The sequence below is a fragment of the Glandiceps talaboti genome, chromosome 15, assembly GCF_964340395.1.
Source record: "Glandiceps talaboti chromosome 15, keGlaTala1.1, whole genome shotgun sequence".
Taxonomy (NCBI): domain Eukaryota; kingdom Metazoa; phylum Hemichordata; class Enteropneusta; family Spengelidae; genus Glandiceps; species Glandiceps talaboti.
Window position 1 is genome coordinate 22561054 of NC_135563.1, and position 24256 is coordinate 22585309.

Sequence of the window (24256 nt, forward strand, 5' to 3'; positions counted from 1 at the left end):
TTGTGATATTGCGATTCTGAAGAGTCACTATCACGGCAGAGTGCCATCTAATTTGGATGAAGAATCGTTGAAGTTTGGACGTATCATACACCGCTTTGATGTAGACACTGGACGCACTGTACGAAAGGACACAGCGAGAGAGAGGTTGAAAAAGGAGGGGATCGTATATCCTTCGGTAGGAGATGATGACATTGGATCTGAAAGTGACACTATTGCCGAAAAGTATCGTGATACTACGGACAATGTAAGTCATCAAAGTACTAGTACGAGTAAACAACCACCATCACGGCCAACGTGCGTATTCAACAGCCGCGATACACCTCTATTGAATCACGGCCCACAAATGATGCATAACCCAGCCCCTTACCAGTATACTCCGCCCTACTCCTATCCAACACCAATGCAGTATCCGAATACATCACAACAGCCTTGTTTACAACCACAGAATGCCTACTATAGTAACCAATACGCCAATTTCCCATCATACGATTATGATGCTACAAGACGACCAACTGAACCACCTTCGTTTGGCCAAAATAATGCGCCAAGATACCAGTACCAATACCAGTGATTGAACGAACGTGGAACATTGAACTGTCAGCCTCATAAGAACTTATACATGTATTTTTTATCACATTACATTTTACAATGCCATTTTCAACCATATTTAAGTTTCATCATAGCCCTCGACGGTTTTAGTTGCTTATACTGTGCAGGACATGTTAACTTTGCATTTGTTCCAGTTCACTTACACGTTTTGCATTACCTCTAGGACACTTCAGCAGTTCACATATTTAGCAGTACGTAGTGACAAAACAATTTCAAACAATTTGATGAAGAGTACGAGTATGACCTGTCTTGATCATAGTTCAAAATTTCAAAAACGTCACATTCAAACTGTGCTTTAGATTAGTTAACACTAGGCGTAGTTGAATGCCTATATTTCACTAGGATTGTTACACTCCATTTTTCGAAGTTCTATCGAATTGAATGACATTACATTTTCCAAATCATAACATACAATAATTGTAAGCGAGAACAACAACATGTACTAGCCTATGTTCTAGCAGGTGGTAGTAGATACCGGTATATACTAGATTAAAGCATATCACAAATAGAGTTGCATAGTGAGGATCAAAACGATTTGATAATTGTATTCATAATCATAGTGTCAATTGATTTCAAAACAGCCACAACAAATCACATGGATTTGTAATTACATGTAGTAATGCTGTTCAAGTTGGTTGCAGTTACTGTTATAACTTATACAAGTGTAATACAAAGTAAAATAAAGTTTCCTCAAGTTAAACCCAATTGCAATGTGTATGTCAGAAATGAGTTTTGATTATTATTGCTCCTGTTGTCAAGTAATGGTTGAATTACTAATAAAATAAATTGCCAATTGACCTATTAAAATTCTATTCATAATGCAAAAAAAAAAAATTAGAAGTATATTTAAAATACCCAAAACAATTTTGCCTTTATTCATCAAGTGCCAAACTTTAAATTTGAATTTTAGACTAACAGTAGAAAATATAAAATTTGTTCATACATACATACATACATACATACATACATACATACATACATACATTCATTCGTCTTAGTTATATGTTGTGTTCATTACACTTTGTAATACTATCAAAATATGTGAACACAGCAATAACAAAACAAAAACAACACGGAAACTGGTTAGGTAGTTCTCTTTTTGGAATAGGTGGTGGTCCTGAAAAGGACCGTTTGGTTTGTGCCTTATATTAGGCCATATTTAGATACCCAAGGTGTCGGAAATAGCCATGAGTATCACCGGCTGTAATTTCAGACACTGCATCGTGGATCGCAACGTGTATGTTACGATGGATGAGGTTTTTGTAGTATGGTTGCGGCAAAATCTTTTTTATTTTACTGAAACAGTTTTCAGCGGGGTTCATCTCAGGTGAATACTTGGGTGTAAAAATATAGTCGATATCTTGAGCAGCCAGCCATCGTGCTAAAGTCTTTGCTTCTTGGCTGTGATGGATAGGAGCATTGTCTATCACCAGTATATCACCGGGCCCCAGTGCCGACAATCCTACGTGTGTTACGGTATCAACGCACTCCCCGATGAAATCCAAAAAAGTGGCTGAATTTGATGCACCATCTAGTGTAGAAACATGCATGACACCGTTAAGACCCATCAATAAATTTAGAGTAACATTGGGTGATTGGTGGTATCTGACGACTTCTACACATTTCTCACCAATAAGAGAATGTCCGCGACTACGATAGGCAATGTCTCTTACTTTGAACCCAGACTCATCCATGAATTTCAAGCGATGAGGGTCACACTGATGGAGAAGATCTATGAAATCTTGTGTATATATCATATTCTCATTGGTAAACCTTTCCATCGCCATACGATTTATCTTTTTATAGGTCCATTTACCACCAGTCAGTCGATCACGCACGGTACGATTTATCGTTGAAGCACTGACGCGAACTAGGGAATGCTGTTCGAAACGGGCCTTCACCTCTGCTGTTGTGGCCGAGGGTTGTTCTGATTTGATGGCTTCAATATACTCCACGTCGACATCCAACAGTTTTCTCGTACGTCCTACACGTTCTGTCTCAGGAGTGACTGTCCCGTACTGACACCACTTCAACCATATGTTCTTTACTGTAGTGTGGTGTAAACGATATTTTTTTGCAACTTGTATAAAAACTCCGCGTGGTGATATGGCCATCGCACGAAGTCCGCCGCGTTCTTCTATTTCTTGCACCACCAAAGACCTCAAATCTTTTCCAGTCGCTTTACCCACATCATATCGTCTTCCATGTGCACTAATCTTGCTCATTTTCTGTCTCGTTGACAACTCGGCACAGGTACGGTGTATACAAGGAATAAAGACAAACGTGCAACATGAAAGTATGGGGTATAGCGGGTTTAAATTAGGCGCGAGAAATATCCGGGATGGTCACCGAAAACACTGTCGCGTAGACCGTCTACCGACTGCTCGAGCCCTCTCTTCCACGTTGAAAGCGGCATCTTTTGATGGTCATAAATGCTTAGCATTTTGAGACTTAGTGTCAACAATTTACTCTGTTCGACAGACCAGAAGTTTGTGTGTCTCAGACGCCACACATTGTGTAAAGCAGGATGCTTTGAAGAAGTCGCCTCCGACTAACGCATCTTTTGATGTGTTCTGTTTTAGAGTAAATTGTTGCATAAAACGTCAAATGCTAAGGTCTTATGACCAGGATTCAGTGTGTCTCAAACAAGGATTGTGTGTGTCTCAAACAAGAATTGTGTGTGTCTCAAACACCCAAATGCTAAGGTTTTATGACAAAGCAGAAATTACAGCGGTTAGTTAGCAAATCAAATTGGGCGGCAAAAGTAATATGCGGTGGTCGAACATTCTTGCAGCGGCTTATAGATTTAATGAACACTTTACAACATCAATCACATCATGTGCGGATAAATCAACAAGCGGCAGTGGATATACAATGGTGGGTAAACCTGTGCAAAGTCTTTAATGAAACATCCTTTTTCATCGAAAGTGAACCGTTACCCAAACAGGAATTTGTCACCGACGTGGGTGACTGGTTTCATACTAATTGGCAAGTGGACTTTCCTGACAATTCTCAAATGCACATTAATAACAAAGAACTTTTCACTCTTTTACTCGCATATAGACGGCAAATCCTTCCGTAAGGGCAAGTGTATATAGCAGCAACAATCTAGGACTTTGCATGCCCTTACGGAAGGCATTCAATTTATGTCTGGTCGAATGTGCTGTAGGAATAGGTTCACAAATAGCAGAGCCTACTCTTCTAGTTTCTGTTGCAAACATGGGTTATGTCGTGAACGTTACAATGAATTTTGATCTATATGACTCAACTACTGCATTATGATTCTATCGAAAACCAGTGTTCACATTGTGACGATGATTGGCAGTTTATTTCTATTACATTCATCAATCAACGTAAACAATTGTTCCCCAAACGCGCAGTTCAAATATGGATCAGGAAAGTGGCAATAGTCAGCGGAGGATTTCAATAATCCAATTATGTTTTCACTTTAGTTAGTAAACGTAGAAATCCAAACTTGTAACCTTCTGGATGAAATTTGAAATGTCTATATCATTAGTCAAACATACATATAGATATATATGCCAACTGGGGAGTTTGCTCTCATACTTGATCTGATGTATACCAGTGAGGGCTTATGAAACTGTGAAATCCTTGAGAATATACAAGGCTAAGAAATGCGGTGCAATACTAGAGATGTTTAAGAGAATAGTAGCTGGAAATGGATTTTCAGTAAAAAAAAAGAAGTGATCATTAACATTATCTTACAACGCCGTCTTTCATAATTGGTCTCCAAACCATCTTCATGTCATAGTCGTCCAAAACTCCCGTACTGTTGTTGACGTGTTCAATAGCTCGCTCAGCATATTTCAAAAGGCCTCCATAAAAACCATCGTAGTCGTGTGGAAATAGCCCACCGATGTACAGAGGTGTCTTTCCATCTGCAATCTTGCTAACGTTACATAGAATGAAGAAAACAGTCAAAAATGGCACCGACGAAAGCTTCATTTTCCTAGGACACATTTTGGAATGGACGCAGAATGTTCACTGTATTTTAACGAGTTGCTCAACGGCAAATGAGTGTCTACCTCAGGTTTAGTGATAGTGATTTTTATCTACTACGTCACAGCTAGCAGCTTAAGGAAATACTCATTATCTGTGCGGGAGGGAGTGCCTTGGCAATTGAAGGAGGGGTACTGGACAACCTAGAAAGTTGTGGGTTTGCAAAGGGACTTGTCAAAGTGACACAATAGTTTGGCAAAAAAAAACTTTCATTAATTGCAATGACAGTAATTGGGTAATTAGTGTATTAATTTATATGGAACATGCTAATTTGGTAAGTTTCATCTCAATCGTGCACAACATAAGCAGAATAACGCAAACGGTCACACTCATTCATTTTGTAGAGTGAATGATTTCGAATAATTGCGTCCCATGCTATTCGACCGTCGCTCACATGTGTAAAGAGAAGCGAACAGCTTCAATTTGCTTCTCGGGTTGTTTTCTTTGGAGAAATGATTTTTTTTTAATCATGAAAAAAACATTTGTATTTTGAACAAGGAATGATATTGGCATTTTATTATTTGATATTTTGTCGCAACATATATTTATTGATTGTTCATTTCTTAGTATACGTGTATAGTAATTTAATTCTTTTTACCTTGGAAAGAACAGCGTTTGGTGACACTGAAAGTAACATAGTCAGCAATAGACATCGGGTTCTATATTTTGATATTGAATTATAAACATTTAGTATGGCGATAATATATGCTTTATTGATTAACTGTCTAATTTAGTGTCAGTTGAAATATGCGTAGTTGTGTGTAAGTATGGCAAGCCGTTTTACTTTTTATTCGGTATTGATGTTATCATCAAATATTTGATATCATTATTTGATGATATTGATTATTTGATGATATCAGCAAAGCATTTGAAGATATCGTTAATTCATTTAATGATATCATCAAATAATTTCGTGGTATTTCTGTTTAATGATATCATTTACACCAAATATGGTATTTAGTGATATCATTAAATATGACCGCTTCTGATCGTATTCTAGCCACCTAAACTTGCCATGCGAGACTGTCAGGTCTGACACTTCAGTTGTTTTAGAACGAACAGACATATCATAAAATTTGATGATATCATGAAATAATTGATGATATCATCAAGCACAGAATAAAAAGTAAAATGGTTTGCCATATGTACCCACTATCTAGGGTAAAGACACTGTAAAACAATGAAAATGCACATGTGACGGCAAAACATGTTCTTAATTTCACATCATAGTATAGTATGTTCATTCTTTCTCCTACAAGTGATGACAACGAAATCTTATAAAACAGGCTAAATATGTCTTTCATTGAACCAAAACAAAAGACTGTATAATATTTAATTCCTACTAAGTGCGTCATGCGCAGAAATTCCTCCATGGCAAAACTCATCGACGTCATTAAGGAGTTCATAGTATTGTAGTGATGCAGGAGATATGATTATTATGTCATCATTGGAATATGCACATCCATTTTGCCAAGTGAACTTTGAGGCCCGTCATAGATAAAGACGGAAAGTGAGCTTTCGGAAAGGAATCAATAGATGGGTCACCAATAATGTTAATTAAAGAAATAGAGACATTTTCATAAACATTTTCATAGTCATTTCAAGATTGTAAATCACCTGCAATTACTTGCTATTTCTTAGAAACATCAAGTTGTTCTTGGGTCTTTATAGGGTATCTTTGCTATGTGTAATTGCCTCATGTATGTCGGCAGAAGTGATCATTCATGGTTGAATAATGAATATTTATTATTCATAAGTGCTTATTCCCTTCAGTGTAAATCGTTCCTCATCAATCAATCAATCAAACAATTATCGATGACTTTGAATCGTCGTTATTACGTTTGGTTAGATTCAGAGAAGTATCGGAAATTTTACTGGTCGTTGAATTTTTATTCAGACATCAGGTAGACGCCCTCATAGCTAGTTATTGGAAAACGTATGATTTGTCATATAGCCTCACATCTAGTTAATCGTACAGCCAATCTTTAACTAGCACAGAGTGGATTGTAAATCTCTTAGTGTCTTTATCATGTATCAAATGTCACTCTTTTCCAATTGTCACTTCAGTGTAAAACTCATTACCTACTTAGAAATATTATTAGCATGGTCTTTTGGCTTTTACATTATCTTTGTTCTGTTCAAATGTGCTTTGAATCAATATCTCTATTTGCTTCTACCACTGTACAAGATGTATATGTGAGACATGAAGACATAGAAATGCTGATAGTACAGTATATAGAACAAGGGAAACATGCACGTGCATACATAGTTTCCATTGGGTGAACTATATAATGAATAATGACACAATGGAATCTTTATGAATACCAAGGTATTTCCAGTTCTTCCAAATATTATTTGTTACTGGCATTACTTTAGTGGTTCCAATGCCTCAATCCAATACAAATAGTATATAACCTGTAGTGTGAATTTCTGGATTGCATTCAACACAGTTATGATTCTCACCCTTTTGGCAAAAGTCCACTGGTAATGAAATATAGCATTGACAGAATAAAGTTAACACAATACGGACATATAAATCCATAATGTGATCAAGAGAAAGCATTGTAGCTCATCTAGTTCTGATGGTGGCTGGTGTGAAATATATACATCATTTAGTCTCAGGATATGATAATGACATCTTTAAAATGTGTTCTCACAAAGCTATACGGTAGGGGGAAATATCAAGTCCTAAACAAAGCTATACTGTAGGGGAACATATCAAGTCCTAAACAAGGCCATACTGTAGGGGAACATATCAAGTCCTAAACAAGGCCATACTGTAGTGGAACATATCAAGTCCTAAACAAGGCCATACTGTAGGGGGAAATATCAAGTCCTAAACAAAGCCATACTGTAGGGGAACATATCAAGTCCTAAACAAGGCCATACTGTAGTGGAACATATCGTCCTAAACAAGGCTATACTGTAGGGGGACATATCAAGTCCTAAACAAGGCCATACTGTAGGGGGACATATCAAGTCCTAAACAAGGCTATACTGTAGGGGGACATATCAAGTCCTAAACAAGGCTATACTGTAGGGGGACATATCAAGTCCTAAACAAGGCTATACTGTAGGGGAACATATCAAGTCCTAAACAAGGCTATACGGTAGGGGAACATATCAAGTCCTAAACAAGGCTATACGGTAGGGGAACATATCAAGTCCTATCACAGTTAATACTTCAAAGTACAGAATTGCAATCCTGTTCATCTCATTTTTCACGATTTACAGCCACAATTACTGACTGAAAGGTTTGTCATTGCTTTAGCTCTACAAGCAACAAACAACGACAATTCGTCCAGTCTACCACAGTTTGTGAGAGATAAGCTGATCAAAGGACCATCCTCTTTCAACGAACTAAAATGTTTAATCAAGTGGCGGGGCAAGACGTCTCATTAGCTCTGTTAGAGCTATTTGTCATGTCCTTCACTTTTGCAACTTTAGTGTCTGTAAGTGTCCGTTTATTATTCATACATTAGTGAAAATAAAGCAATACATATGAATGTGATCTTGTTAAATGTAAATTCCCCATTATATAAGCCAGGATTGTCAAATCTTAATCGCCACTATTTCTCTTTGTTTCACCTCCCCCGCCCCAAACACCCCCTTGTAATAATGGAATAATCCCATCGAGAGTACGTTTCGCATAAGTATATACATGTGAATTAGATGTATCTTCATTGTAGCCTACGTGCTAGCACATAATATTACACCTATTAATACTACTTTATTTTGCTTAACAATTTGCTTGACAAGTGTAACGAAGATCAAAGATCTCCACAACCAGGCCCTATGACATACAAACAAATTTACTAAATTATTTACAACACTTAAAGTGTCCAGACTAGGAAGTGTATATAACATCTTGTGGGAAACTAATAGTCAAAAGACGTCTGCCTAGTATTGAAGCGTGCAAAAGTAAATGTAGATTCCTAGAAGGAAGGCGATAGAGAATATTGGCAATCTCCACACAGTAGCTATGGGGTCATCCCAGTTGTGGAAGTAGTATCAATGAATTTTGAACTTTATCTCGAGGTCAACCTTTCATTATTTAGCTAGTTATTTCATATATTTTCTCAGAAAATCCACAATTGGTAAACATGTATCTTATCTCATTCTTTATTGTTACTAGAAGTTAACCTTGATATAGATAAACGCAGGTTATAACCATAATAGTGTGAGTTGAATTATTAATTAGGTAATTTGTCATTTTCTTATCACCAAGGTTCTCCGTAATTGTGTACAAAATTGTCTTCTGAGGACCCGGTCATATATAATGAATGTTAGATATAGAAACGATAATTAGAATTGTGGTAAATAGCTCCACAGAGTTACATATGGGTAGAATCGATGTACAGCAAAGGCTCCACAAGGGAAAACTTTTAGTAGACTGTAGAAGATAAAAGGCTACTTGTTCTTTCTTTGACAAATTGGACCTTGTAAAAGAGGAATGATGCTTTGAAACATCGAAATCTTACTTCATTTAAAGAAATGTGCTGCTCCGTTGATATGCAGAATAATCTTCACAATGGACAATTGCATGTCTAGGGTATTGTATTATCAGTTCTATGATGTGCATGAATGAAATTCTTAATCAATTCTTATTGTGCATCTGCAAAATATTTTAATAGTGAACAGTATAAGTTCTGTATGTTGGGAATGCGTTGATAACGGAGACTTATAAATGATTCAAGTACTGTATGTACGTACGTACTGTGTCAAATGAACAATGGCCTAAAGCTATAACTACGGCAAGTGTTCCATGTCGCCAATTATATGTACGGGATATATGCCTTTGTAAGTATCCCGTTAGTCATTCTTCTGTTGAGTTAAGTTGCGAACTGAAGACTTAACACACGTAGAAGTAAATTCTCCATTCATCAGAATGAAGCTATTTTCAGTTTTACTTTTGCTCGATCTATTGACTCTATGTAACCTTACCAAGATGACAAATGGAAAGATACCTCTGTACATCGGTGGCTTATTCCCACACGATCACGATGGTTTCTACGGTAGCCTTCTTGAATCTGCTGAGCGAGCTATTGAACATGTCAACAACAGTACAGGAGTTTTGGACGACTATGAAATAAGAATGATATGGAGACCAATTATGAAAGACCAAATTGTAAGTTATTTCATCACTTCATCTTTACGCTTCGTTCGTTTTTTTCTAAGCTCAACAAACCAAAGACTAAGTGTTACTAGCAAATCCTTTATTGAAGGTATGTCTGGTTTTTTGTTCATCTGTAAGCGAATACACAGAAATGGCATATGCCCCAAAGTACACTATCAACCATCACGGAGAGGAATGTAGTCACAGTCTCTAATATAGTCAAGTATGTGGTGTTTAACTTAAAGATTACACGGTGTGAAAACTTAGTAAATTTTTCTACTTTGAAGAAACATTAGCAAGAAATTGCTTTCTTATCTTCGTTGTACAGGTATTCGCAAACCAGGTGGCCATATGGATGACAAATGGGTATTCGGTTTGGATTTTCAATTCATGAAACCACTTTACTATTTTTTTATATTTGAAAAAGAAAACAGTGTAAGACAACATATGCTAAATCCTTGTTTGTAACTCAATTGTTAAACATTCAAAAATGTTTTAAAATATTTGTTATTGGACGAAGAGTTTGCAGATTTTTTAGCTTATAATAATTTTATTGACTTACACAGCGGATTTTGTCAATGCTGTTTCACATTGTTTGTTTTTTCAAGTAGGAAAACTTAGTAGAGTTGTCTAATATCCAAAATAAATATCCCTTTGTCATCCCTATGGTCAATTTAACAGTAAATTGAATTTCTTATAATCCAAAATTGAATTGCTTGTGTGCGAATTGCTGTACACAGACAATAAGTCCTAATTTGATTATTTTCCATTATCATCAATATATGTATGTTAAGCATTGCATTCCAAATAAGTAATATGACATTCTGGGTGAAGGCTTGAGAATCATGGGACAGGATAATTTACTACGATCGATACTTTACGGGTGAACTATGTTAATCAGGTTAATTCGTTGCCTACAGTTCAGTTCATATCTAGTCGATTCCTGCACCATTAAATATTAATGCAAATTTACTTTCCAAATATTTCCTTGAAGAAACGATGCATGATCATTTTACCGAAATGTTTAATAAGTCGCACTATAACGCGAATTGATCCGCCATTTAGTTTCCAGACATACAAATATATAAACGTTAACGTTCGAGAAAATTCAAATTTGGATATCATTAATTGTTAATGTTCAAGTTTCTGGCACTAATCATTAAGACACAAATGCATACAAAAAAGTGAATAGTAATCATAACCTGTGTCATGGTCCACAGGAAAACACACACATTAGAACATATTAGCTGAACGCGGTATTAAAAGAATCACATAGCGTGTCCTCAGGCTTGTATAACTTAGCCTCACTTCATGTATTCTGGGTCATTGTATTAAGTGTCAAAGTTATAGTAATTGGAATCCATTTGTAAAGAATTATATTTGAAAAATGAAATTTATTATAGCATTGAAATTATTGTTCGTTCGTAAGATTGATGAATAAATGTGACAGTGTCAGATGTTTCTAGATCTAGAATACAGACAGCAATCCAATGAACAATAGTACACTATATCATATCCCTCAGTCATATCTCAGGCATACACGATTAGTTTTAGTTTTGGGTAACTGTGGAGACATTTTACAATTGTAACTGTAAAGGCTGGTCTTCTGTGGGAAAATAAATCACATTGTGTATTGAGTCACGTGATGATTATTAGTATAAAATCAATTCATTCAGGAAGTGTTTGGATGTGTCTTTTGAAAGTATGATTTATACTCTTACCATCGGTAAAAAGGTGTGTCTTACCTCTTTAGGTCATTTTCATACATGTGGTCTACAACGTTTGGGGAAATAAAACTAGAAATAATAACTCTTGGCACCGTCAAACGACTGCACAATACCCATTTCATGTATTACTTTGCCCGGTTCATCTATACTTGCGGGATTAACGTTGATTGATGTTTCTTCCATATATCAGGAAAACGTTGGGCTTGCATTGAATGCCCTCTTTGATTTTGTGTACAGAAGTCACGAGGTTGTGTATATTTGGGGACCAACCTTTAGCAGTTCAGCTTTAGATTTGAATCAAGTGGCTCCATATTATAACATACCACAGGTGAGTTGTTGGCAACCATGGCAACCATATCTTTCGTGGCCCTATCTAAATGTCTCATTATTTCCATACCTAACCAAAACTAGCATGTTGATGTGATACTTTCAAAAGCTTCCGAATATAGATGTCTGGTGAGTTTTACGTATTACATGGAGTTAAAAAAATAACGAAACGAGAACATCTAAATTGGAAAAACCTTTTTAGAAAGATTTTTAACCAACATTTTTTATGCTAGGAATTGTTCCCAGAGGTTTTCTTTGTTTGCAGACACATATAAACAACACAATCACACATTTCTACAAAACTCCTTTTGGGTTTGGGACTACATGACAGGGCTATGCTACAAGCTCCATATGACGTTGCTGTGGAACTAGTCAAAAACCACTTTACTGGTTATTTTTGTCAAGATAAAACTAAAATCAAAATATAAACATAATGAGACGTATATAGATATATTGTATTGTATACCTGTACTGATATTTGTCAAGGTCATTGGTCGAACGATGCATTTGTCTCATCATAACTGTGTGAGCCCGAATATCACCAGCCGGTAGAAATTTCGTAAATTTCGTAATACTTATAACATATTACATATGGTACGAATTACACAGCGCAGGGTGAGAAAGTTGGTCGATCATTACTGACCAAAGAAGTTAACTTATAACTCACAAAGGGGATTCGACAAATATGTTATCAAAAAACAGTAAACAACACGTTTATGCCATTGTACTGGTTACTGAAGATATCTTACAGTGTTCCAAATATCTTTCATCTTCTTCATGAAAATAGCAATTACAAATGGCGTGTTACCATCCTTATCTATTGGTTTTGTACTGATATTTACAAAATGCCCATGTAATACTAATTCCATTTTAAAAGTGAAAAAAAAGAGTGTACTATGTTGTTATCGATAAATGTCTTCAGTAAGAAAACTTTCTTTCTCAATTTGCCACGCTTTCTATTTCAGATTACAATGGGAGCATCAGCAAAATTGGGCAACAAGGTAGTGTATAATTACACTTCACAAATTTATCCTGACATCTACGCAGAAACACACAGCGCCGTCGTTAGACATTTTGGTTGGAGTAGAGTTTCAGTCGTTGTCCAAGACACAGAAAATTGGCTGACGGTGAGTTGACACAAACTTGTTACCGTGCGAATATATTTGTCGGTAATGCCAGCATGTTGTTGCGTTTAATAGCTATCCTAGTTCTGTCAACAAAACGATGAATATGTCACAATGTGAACAATTGTCCTTTGTCAACATTAGTGATCTGAAAAATGGTTATAGTCTTACACATCAAATATTAAATACGGAGCATTATATATAGTGAAATGCTATTCTACATGCATCAAGGGCAAACTACAGCCAATAACTAGATTCGACTTTCTTCCCATGTGGAAAGTGTATACAACTGATAACTGACGAGTGAAATTGAAATAAACGTATACAGAGGGACAAAATAATCAATTGACTCAGTGGAACACGTGAGTTGAAGGACTTTCAAGATGCCATTGGCAAAATTCTCATTATCTATTATTCATTGCTAATTTGAGAAATTTTCAGTTTCAACCAATGGGAAAATGTGTCTTTTCATCAACCAGGCTATGCAGGTGCTCATTAGATTATTGGAAAATGATAACGTTACGGTATTGTCAGTTTCATCTCTGAAATCGGACAACGCTCATGACGTCATTCGAGTTTTGAAGGTAAGAATCCTTCATCTGTATTGCTATTGGAGATACTGAAACATCAATCAAAATCAACCCTATGTGACGCAAGGTCGACGTTCAGTACTTTTGTCTGTAATAGAATAAAATATACATACATACATACATACATACATACATACATACATACATACATACATACATACATACATACATACATACATACGTGGTAACTTTCTCTGCAGGAATTTTGTCTTTTGCTCTAGTCAAGTTAAGGATATGTTATTTCAGTCAACAAAATACAACAAATTTCGAGTTGCGTACAATAAGTGTTTTAGAAATATTTAAAATGTATCTATGTGGTGTAGTATAAATTCTATATGTGTTTCTCATTCAGTTTTGTCTTTCGATGAATCGATGAAAAAGCGTTTATAATTTTGTTAAGACAGTATTAGATAGTAGCAATGTTTATGTACAGTGCGTTTATTTTATTCACGTATGTAATGCGATTCTCTCCAGTGCAGGCACTGGAGCAGGCAATGGAGAGATATTATTTATTGAATACTGTCATTAATTGTTTATGGATATTAACCTGTCTCTTTTTCCGTGGATAGTTTAGTTTTAAGGATTTGTGTCTGTAAATTCTCATTCCTTGTGTATTTTTTAATATGGGTCTTGAGCCTGATCCAAACATTATAAATAATTAAAGCTGCAAGCAGCATTTCATGGGCTTAGCTTAGCGTTTTGCCCAGCAGGCAAAGATGTGCTGCATGAAGGTTGGAGTAGTCTTGTTTCTACATGCCAAATTGTAAGGTTATCTATGCACTGGTGTCAGAGAAGAACATTTAAAAAATGAATTGGAGGAAAATCCAATATGGCCGCCACTGAATTTCATAAATCAATGATTGCCATGAAAGTACGCATTCTTGTTTACAAACTTTAAAGTAGTCAAGTAGTTGATTATATTTGCCAAAATGCAAGTCAATCAGTGCAGTGCTTTTGAAGAAATTGTCATTTTTAAATTTCGTAAAATCCAATATGGCCGCCATAGCGATTGCAACGCTTTTCGCAAACTTGAAAGATATCACTTGGATGATGCTATACACAAAAGATCACACCAAGTGGACTGCTCATTCTGGAGAAGAAGATTTTTAAAGGAAATGCCATTTTTTCGAAAATCCTATATGGTGGCTAAGGTCACTTGACCGCACGTGATTTTATTGACGAAATTAAAAGGGCAGGGGACATGCCTACTATGCTGAAAATTTCGAGCTAACTGGACCCCTAGGTTTTGAGTAGAAATCGTTTTAAGATTTTCATGAAATCCAATAAAAATTCCGTGGTCAGGTTCACGAGTACTCATGGTTCCCGATAAGCCTAGCAAGATTGAAATGTTTACGGCCAACCATTGTCTTATCTTTTCGAAATAAAAACCCTACTTTATGTTATCTGATTAACAATACCTTCATATTTTTCCACGTTCTCTTTTTCTCTAGAGCTTCGATACAAGAATAACTATTTTTCATATGTATCGACAACCAGCTGCCGACCTTCTGTGTGCGGTATGTATCCTGTAAACTACTTTAAACTAAAACAGCTTAGTCCAATTAAAGACCAACTCATTCAAAAGCGTTATATAAAATGTGCGCTACTTATATTAAATTAGGCAAAAATAAAAAAATAATATGTTTGTGTCTGATAACATAACTTCAGAAATACGATAGGGTAGGTCGAAATGTTATTTTATTTTTATTCATTTGCTGTTGAGAGATTGCTTAGAGCAGACGACAAGATAGTCGTTGGTCACAATACTTCTGTGATGTTTGATGAAGTGTTAAAGTTCTGAAGTGTAAAATAAGACAGTTATTATGTAAAGTACAGTAACACTATATGCAGAGTTTACTGTATGCTTTTAACTTAAACTCTAAAAGAGTCGGTTCCTCTGGAATAGGACATTTTTTAAATGACCAAAGATGCTTTGGCAAAAATATTACACGAGAATAAAATAAACTCAATTCTCACATTTATCAAAGTGAATGTAAGAAAAAATATTTCGGGTCGGTGGCTTAAATCTTGGGCATGTTAAATGAAGAACAAGAGTAATAAATCGATTTATTTCCCAAATTAGTTACACACAGAAGCAAAGTGACACAGAAGCAAAGTGTTTGAGGGGAGGTTGGACTGTGTCTTCTACTATGGAGACTTTTTTAAATTGGCCTTATCACTACATAACTGTACTGAAAGCCTGAAAAATTATAATTTATAGTAAAACATTGTCACTATCATCCTAAAAGGATAATTCGTGATCATTTTCCTTCTGTGTTTACTGTGCATATCAAATCCAGGCATACAAACAAGGGATGTATGGGCCGAGATATGTGTACATTATACCCGGATGGTATTATAAAAATTGGTGGAGAGAATCGCCAACTGATTGCACGATTGACGAAATGAATACAGTTAGCAACGGATATATTGGATTGGATGCATTCACTGCCACTGACCAATTGAAACGTATCAACTTCACCGGAAAGGTGAGTAGGAAAAGTGATATTGGTTTTAATGTATTTAGTTGTTATTTACTTAATGGCCAGTATGTATGTATTTATGTATTTATGTATTTGTGTGTGTGTGTGTGTGTGTGTGTGTGTGTGTGTGTGTGTGTGCGTGCGTGCGTGCGTGCGTGCGTGCGTGTGTGTGTGTGTGTGTGTCAGACAGGTTGACTCTGACTGGTCTATGATGCACTTAAAGCTGAAATGTTTCTCGTTAATCTCATCATCAGCCAAAGACGAATAAAATATGCACAAGAGTGGTCACGTGTCAAATGGACATTTTAAACCTATTTTTTTCTTCCTCTATTTTATGATTTTAGTCACCAAATAGCGAAGAAATAATATTCTACCATGATTTTCGTGCGAGCATATTGGAAGCATCCACTTTCGACGCTTATTCGTACGACATGTCATGAGGATATAAACCATCCATAAACCATACTTGAATAGTACAAAGGAGGTGTGGGGTTCACTCTTTCCTGTTTCTTTGTAGCCACCGAATGATGAAGAAATGGATTTCTATAAATATTTTCGTCGGAGTATATTGGAAACATATTCATATGATGCCTATTCGTACGACATGATATGGACTATGGCTATAGCCCTCAATGCTGCTGACAACATTCTACGTCACAGAGGGGATGGCAAACGAATACATAAATTCACGTATAATGATTCTGATATTGCCAAGCTGGTGTGGGAAGAGACGAGAAAACTTGTTGTTCATGGAATGACGGTAAGTTTGTCGGTTCTTAATGGCTACTTCAACCGACAGAAAATTAATTAAAATAAACTTTAGTCACCCATTCTGCTAAAAAGAACAAAAGGATGCGGAGGGTTTTCCTAGTGTGTGTGTTCTGATATTGATGAGATATCTATGATTATTATCCATGAAATGACGTAGACATATATTTCATAACAACTTGGCCCATAATTATGGGATAATAATCAATAAATCATTTGCTTGGTATTACCTGTCTTGTCTTGACAAATCATTCATTCATGTATCTATCGGTATATATTATTGTGCCCACAATTAAGTAAGGTTAGTGTCGTTGATTTTTGTGTAATGGCATAAACACAATCACAAGATTCAGAAGTGTTTTTTGTTTAACCGTAATAATGAAAGAAATGCTTTTTATATAAGCATTTGATATTATCATGTGAAACGTTACTTTACATTATAGCATTAATTTGCATAATAACTGTTGTCTTTATTATTACAAAGGGAATAATAGCATTTGATGATAATGCTGTCCGTTATGGTCCAAACGCTATTGAGCAACTACAGGGTAAGTTTGATTTACCATCGTAAACATAAGAATGTAATATATAGCTCTGTACAAATAGAGCAATATATGTAGTTAGTTCAAACAAACAAACAAACAAACAAACAAACAAACAAACAAACAACGTTTCGTTTGTCTAAGTTGCACATGTATAACATCAATTGATTGATGCTAAGCAAACGTTTTCAGTTGTAAATTTAAACTCTTCAAAAACATGTTTTTAAAGCTCTTCTTCCATGTAAGAGTCCAATCTTTAATATATGACTACGTTTGATGATCCGTCCTTTTACAAAGCTGATTTGTGGACCACAACGATATCCATGCAAATCATTTTAAGGGTACTTGTATTACTCAGTGTAACTGTTTACATACCTTTGGACCTAAAATTGTGGCAGAAGTCCTAGATTATCATAGTTTATAAAAATCGCTGCCAAACACATGTAAGAATGCTAGAGGCGTTTCTTTGGCGGCAATGACCATTTCATTACAGATAGTGCACTGTTGATGAGTAATATGGTGGTAGTATTAAAGAAATAAATTAAATATTGTTGTATCTCTTTTTTTTCCAGATGGAAAAGAGATTATTGTGTGCTCGTATGAAATTTTTACCGATGAGGTATTCTGCACAGATGAACTGGTCCACTTTATATGGGAAGGTACTTCTAATTTTCTATTTTAATAAAACGAACAAAAAGTTAAATAATTTCAGTTCGATGTGATTCAATGCTATACAAATTACTCCACTAAACTATACCTGTTCGTGTTATTTTGTTTTTTCTATCGTCGCATGTTTGGGGAATACTGTACAAAGGTTCATTTGATTATCCGAGTTTCAAGTAGGAACTGATTATTAATTCACCAGAGTTAGTGTGATGAGTTATCTATACCTAAAGACACAACTCCCAAACCAAATTATATATAGACTATCTCTGTGTAATCGTAATTCCAAAGAGCTGCCATTAAATGAATAAATTGTTTCTTGACTCTTGAGACATCCACTCCTTCATTAAGCATATCTTGAGCACGTCCCCGATGGCCCTTGTCTAAGGTCACTATGTGTGTCGTCCAATTTAATAGTCAATGTATATCTTTGGAGTTCGTGTTTGAATCACTAGCCTGTCGTACAGCCAACAAGAATAATGATGATAGATTTTTCGTCCGTGATTGTTGTATATAAGTTGTAAAAATAACTGCATAACAATTTCCACATTTGGTTACGTTTGATGGCATGAACGTGCCATCTTCGTGGTGTATTGTGCATTGAGCGAAAGTGTTGACTATTCCCTGCCTATGTTGATACTTGAATGAAATGAAAATATGTTGATTAGAAATAAATCGTCGTTTGCCTTGACAACAATCTAAACAACATTGATACATTTTATGGATAATCTTACTAAAATTGTTATATTTTATTGTGTGACTCAACAAAATCTTATTAACATTACATTTTATTGCCTAACCTGACAATTATCTTACTAACATTGCTACATTTTATCGTCTGGCTTTGCAAGAATTGTATTATTATTGCGGCTTTAAATTGTGTGGCCCCAATCATCTTGCTCGACCAAAATCTTATTAAAACTGTTTCTTGCCATCGTCTGTTTTAGCAAAAATCTCATTATTGAACATTGCTACACTTTCTTTGTATGAGCAGATCGTTACAGAATTAAACAAATTGTAGCAATGTATACTTCACTGGATTAAAATGTAAACATTGTACAACAATTTCTGTCCTGCTAGTTGGTAACATGTAGCAATATTACTACTAGCTGGTAACATGTAGCAATATTACTGATTAGCTGGTAACATGTAGCAATGTTACTGATATTTTGTCGATCTAAAGGATGAGATTTAGCAATGTTAGTATATTTGTCAAGTTGGACAATAAAATGTAGCAATGTCACAGTGACGAGTCAGACATCGATTTCTTCCTCCTCAAGTCGCTTTCATTGTTTATGAATGTTATCGATTGAAGCCTCATCATTAAACTTGAAACCTTGAACCGGTAGATGAATCATTTCACAAAATATGACCTCGATAGCCTCTCTAGGTTGTGAATACCGAAGTGGTCGTATGGACAATCTTCTATACAAAAATTGTATGCGGTCGTGTCAAGTAATAACAATTTTGTAATAATGAACTTGGCAATTTTTGTGTACAAATCTTTCAAATTAAGAAAGGAATGTATTTAATTATTTATTTATTTTCTTACATGTGTGTATAATTACTTTAACTTTCTCTCTGTGTGCTGTAACCATTATATTTCTTTTTGTTCGTTTTTGAAAATGTGCGATTTAGGTCGGTGGCCTTTAAAAGCAATAATATATATATATAGAACTTTACCAAAAATATGGCCTTTGATAGACGGCTTAACAAGAAGCCAAAGTCATAATTTATATTTTGTATTCTTTCGAACACAGACGGTATTCCACCTGTAGATGGCGTGACTCATGTACAAAACATTCTTACATTGTCAGATGTATACATTTGGGTTATTTATTCTCTGACAACGATTGAAGTGTTGTTGGCAATAGGTTTGATTGGAATGAGTATTGTCTACAGAAACAACAGGTAGGAGTTATTTATATAGTCACACTAATACATTGTTGTATTATATGTACAAGTATCAAGAGAGGCGATTGATACCTTGCACATGTATATTGAATTGGTGTACTCTATTCTCAATACATGTACACCCATTGGTCACTGCGATGAATTGTTTTGGTTTGTCCTAATACCTCACCATTCGTACTTTTATCTTCTTGGAAACTGTTCTTCATGAAACAATGTCTTATCACTTTAAAAGTTCTTGTAAATATGGGAGTTCATTTGTTCTGGTGAACTGGTTCGTCATCTCTGCCAAATAGAATTAATACGTCTGTCCATCTAGTCTGGCTGCTGGGATGTAAATATCGCCACTCAATGTCTAGGACGATGTGATATGCGGGGCTTTGCGTTTAAGAAATCTTTCGTTTATCTTTTTTCCCGTCCAGTAAGCGCTGTTCATCGGACAAAACTGAAAACGTTTTGAATCTATCAAGCAATTAACCACAAATACGATATTATTATCCTACATTCATGACATTTTGGCAATTTTAGATCTAATATTGTCATACCTTATCAACTATTTACAGAGTGATGAAACTAAGCAGTGCCATGGTAACCATCTTCATCCCGATTGGTTGCCTTATGCTGTCCAGCAGTGTGTACCTGTTCGGGATGGATTTATCTAGGGTATCACCGGAAACCGTCAAGTTTACATGTCAAGTAAGTAAAAACAAAGACTGACTTTATATCAATTGGGTGCTAATCGGAATAAGAATGACATTATGGTGCATTTCAGAAATGAAAACTGGCATATCTCAAATAGGTATTGTGTAACCTCACACCCCATCTTGCAAGAGGTTTTACAAATGTTGTGTAAAGGCACACATGAAGTTGTTCACTTCACAATTACAATTTTCTTTGATATAAGTCCAGTTCCACATTTTTACTTGTTATGCTTCATTTCTTGTTTTGCCTTTCATTGTTTGCAGATTCGCGAAGGGTTTATCTGGATTGGACTGTCTCTTGGCTTTGGCGCCTTATTTGCCAAGACTTACCGTGTGCACGTAATTTTCAACAACGCCCTCAGGAAGATGAAAACAGCCAAGGCAAGGTTTTGAATTCTATAAAATTTGGAAAATTCTAAAAGCTGCTTACGTTTTGGTGAAATTTCGTAAAATGTTACCTGAAATCGAATCGCCCAGCTTTGTACTGTTTCAAATACTTACCTTGTTTCTATTACAGTGGCAGTTTACCCATTTATCTTTTTACTGTCACAAAGATTTGGAAGGAAAACACCTTACATTTAGAAATCTCGTGTGCCAATGGACTGTAAGATACGTCGTGACGTTTCGCCCTCACCGGCCTGTTAGGGGTTGGCCGATGTCTGAGGGCGCCCGGTCACGGCGTAACTAATTACAGTCTAGTGTGCCAATAAAAATGTAAGCAAATTATGGTCATATTGAGAGCGTAAGTCAGATAACAAATTAGTTAATGCAAAATTATAAATGCCAACGTTTATCTCGAATTCTCCATGGATTAAAGTCGAAAGATACAAGACTAACATATTTTTCTCATTTCTTACAGTATTTAAGTGATGGAAACCTGATTTTTTTCATCATGACCTTAGTAACTCTAGATGGCGCCCTTCTTGCTGTTAGACTTATCGTCGATACCTCGTCACTGACGTCAGTTTTCCTCGAACCCTCGGTAAGATGGAATATGTTTTATAAAATATAGAAAGAAAAAGTCGCTAATCAGGGTGATATATGTTTGATCTGGTTCTAAAATACCTCTATACGGTGTTATCAGTAAAATTGTACGTAGACTAATATATATCCCCTCTACTGCATCAACAAACAAATGGTTTTACTCTTACATGAAGAATGGCTTTGGTAACGTCACACGAATTATATAGTCTGTGTATCGCAAGGCTTGATATTATTACATGTGCTATTAAAATAAACTGACAACTCTGTATACGTGTGCTTGGCTTTTTAGTCGCAGTCAATTGCTATACCTTTTATAACGTTGTGCCCACATCCTTATATAATCATAATAATCATCAGCATCATGACACAATGTTCATTATTTTAATTATTAGATGGATCTATCTCACCCACCACAAGAGATTATGATAACACCTGTTGTCAAGTTGTGTTCATCTAAGTATCAGTTGTACTTTCTCCTCGTTGTGTTGATAAACAAGTCGATTTTGTTCATGTTTGGTACACTGCTTGCCTGGAAAACTCGTAACGTACAGGTTACTGAACTGAACGACAGTAAGTTACATACTTTATTTATTGTTTTTATTGACAGATACACTACACATCATTAACGAGAAGTGAGAGGAAGCCATAATAGTTATGAAGGGAAATGATTCCTAACATTGTGAGTGGTTTCCAGATTGTTTACAAAGGTTGATGCAGTAGCAAAATGTTTTAAAATTCTGATAGAATAACCAGCCAGGTGTAACTCATTATTTGTGTTCTGTTACTTATCTTCGTGCAGTTGTTTTCTTTATTTGGGTGTTCAACAGTCATTTCCCCTATCTGAAAAAAATCGGTCGTTGAGATTTAATTCGAGTCTCACGTACTGAGGGGATCGTCAACCATTCAGACATCGTGTTTCAAACGCTTGACGATGCAGAGACACCACGTCCCCTTTTGACGATCTGAATATTTAACATATGACGTCATATCTTACAGGTCAATACATCGCACTTTCAGTGTATGTTACCGTGGTAACATGCATAATTGCTACACCAGTAGGCATAGTGATGCAGACGAATATGAATGCCATTTTTATGGTTGTTGGTGGCGCTATTTTGATTGCTAACATTGCTGTAATGTCTCTGGTTTACGTACCAAAGGTGTGTACTTTAGAATTCTGGGGAAAGTGAAAAAACCCGTGAAAGAGTCGGTAAGAAAAGACTGTCAAGTCGTCCTAATATAATTGAGAGTGGATTTTTGGATGGGATGGCCGTGGGTGGGTTGGTGGTTGGTATGTGAACGAACAGGTAGGTAGTTAGATACATGAACTGACAGGCACATGCGTGTATAAACATGGAGAGGTATCGTCAGAACATCTAAAAAGACTAAAGTAATTACATTTTTTATTTTCATAATGTACAGACAGGCAAGATCACGATACGCATGCATTTCAGAGGAAATGGACAAAATAGTGTTTTTGCAATTGACGTGTTTCCCCTCCTTTAGATTATTCTAATGCGTAAAGAACAAAGACATCCAGGAACAAGTAACAGAAAAACATTTCTGTTTGGCAAGGACAAAAGACACGAGTACGATAATACCAGCGATCGAAGAGTTGTACAGGATTTGTCCGAAAAATTGAAGAGAGTAAGTCGCACTTTTTTCTTTGGGTAACTATACCGCGTAAACGTAGATTTTTTTTTTCTAAAGAGAAGATACCTTTGGCTGTATGGTGTTAAGACTGAATGTTGGCATTGTACGGTGGCCCAGGGATACGATGGAATGTGCATATGTTATATGTTATCTCCATGAAATGGCCACCGTTCCCTGGGCCACCGTAGTATTATATTAAAATTAAAATGCACTGCTGAGGCACAATTTAGCAATACATAGTAAATTATGTAACGATATACACAATAATATCTGAGATGAACGCTTGGAGGTGTCATTCCTCTAAGCGTAATGTAGTTCTAAATCATTTCTTGACGTCTTAGGAAAATAGGTTCTGGTGTAAGTTTTCCTACTTTTTATGACTTTCTGTATTATCTAGCGTGAACGTAGTTATGGGGTTTGTATTTTCAGTTAGTTTATGAAATCTAGCCACAATTCGTCTGGTTTTTAAAATGAAAGTTACAATTTTTTTTTCAGAAGCAGAAATTGCTACAGAAGATGAAATTATTGCTGAGCAGTGTGGAATCGGTACTTGATTGATTGATTGGAAGAAGAGAAACCACTACACAAGAGAAGTCTGAAAATGAGCCTTGCTTTTAGAGAAAGCTACATTCGACCTCTTTACGATAAAGCCATTTACGACTGCTTTTAGAAACACTCTCATTATCTTTTATCATGGATGTGAACATGAACGTACAGCCGAGAACAATCGTGCCATCCTTGCAAGCCACAGCATATATTCGCTGATGCAACTTATTAGCAGTGCTTCTTACAGAGTGAAGGAAAGAGGTTTGTGGTGTTTTACGACAAAAAATCATGACATGTGGATGTCAAAAGAAACTGGTCGATGTGACCGATACGCCTTTATTCCTCGGTTTTCACACTTTTGTTGATGAGAGTTGAGCCCGAGAGGACTTATGGATGTATAAGTTATTCACGTGACGTCAACTGCACCTTCTTTAAATTATGAATCAATCACACAAATATTTATTTGAATTTGTTTACCATAATGTATTTTGC

The 24256-nt window shown here is 35.9% G+C and overlaps 2 protein-coding genes across 2 annotated transcripts; one reads left to right on the forward strand and one right to left on the reverse strand.

Moving 5' to 3' along the window:
- Window positions 1-1757: 1757 nt before the first annotated feature.
- Window positions 1758-2834, reverse strand: LOC144446350 (uncharacterized). The gene has a single exon (XM_078136096.1). It carries the CDS (start codon window positions 2832-2834, stop codon window positions 1758-1760), a length of 1077 nt encoding a protein of 358 aa, XP_077992222.1.
- Window positions 2835-9577: 6743 nt separating this feature from the next.
- LOC144446351 (gamma-aminobutyric acid type B receptor subunit 2-like) lies at window positions 9578-23776 on the forward strand. Its single transcript, XM_078136097.1, has 17 exons — window positions 9578-9757; window positions 11663-11800; window positions 12765-12926; window positions 13403-13507; window positions 14965-15030; window positions 15814-16002; window positions 16514-16756; window positions 17249-17312; window positions 17879-17965; window positions 19730-19880; window positions 20444-20576; window positions 20846-20962; window positions 21441-21563; window positions 21958-22135; window positions 22562-22725; window positions 23072-23212; window positions 23714-23776. Exons 1-17 carry the CDS (start codon window positions 9578-9580, stop codon window positions 23774-23776), a joined length of 2304 nt encoding a protein of 767 aa, XP_077992223.1.
- Window positions 23777-24256: the final 480 nt, after the last annotated feature.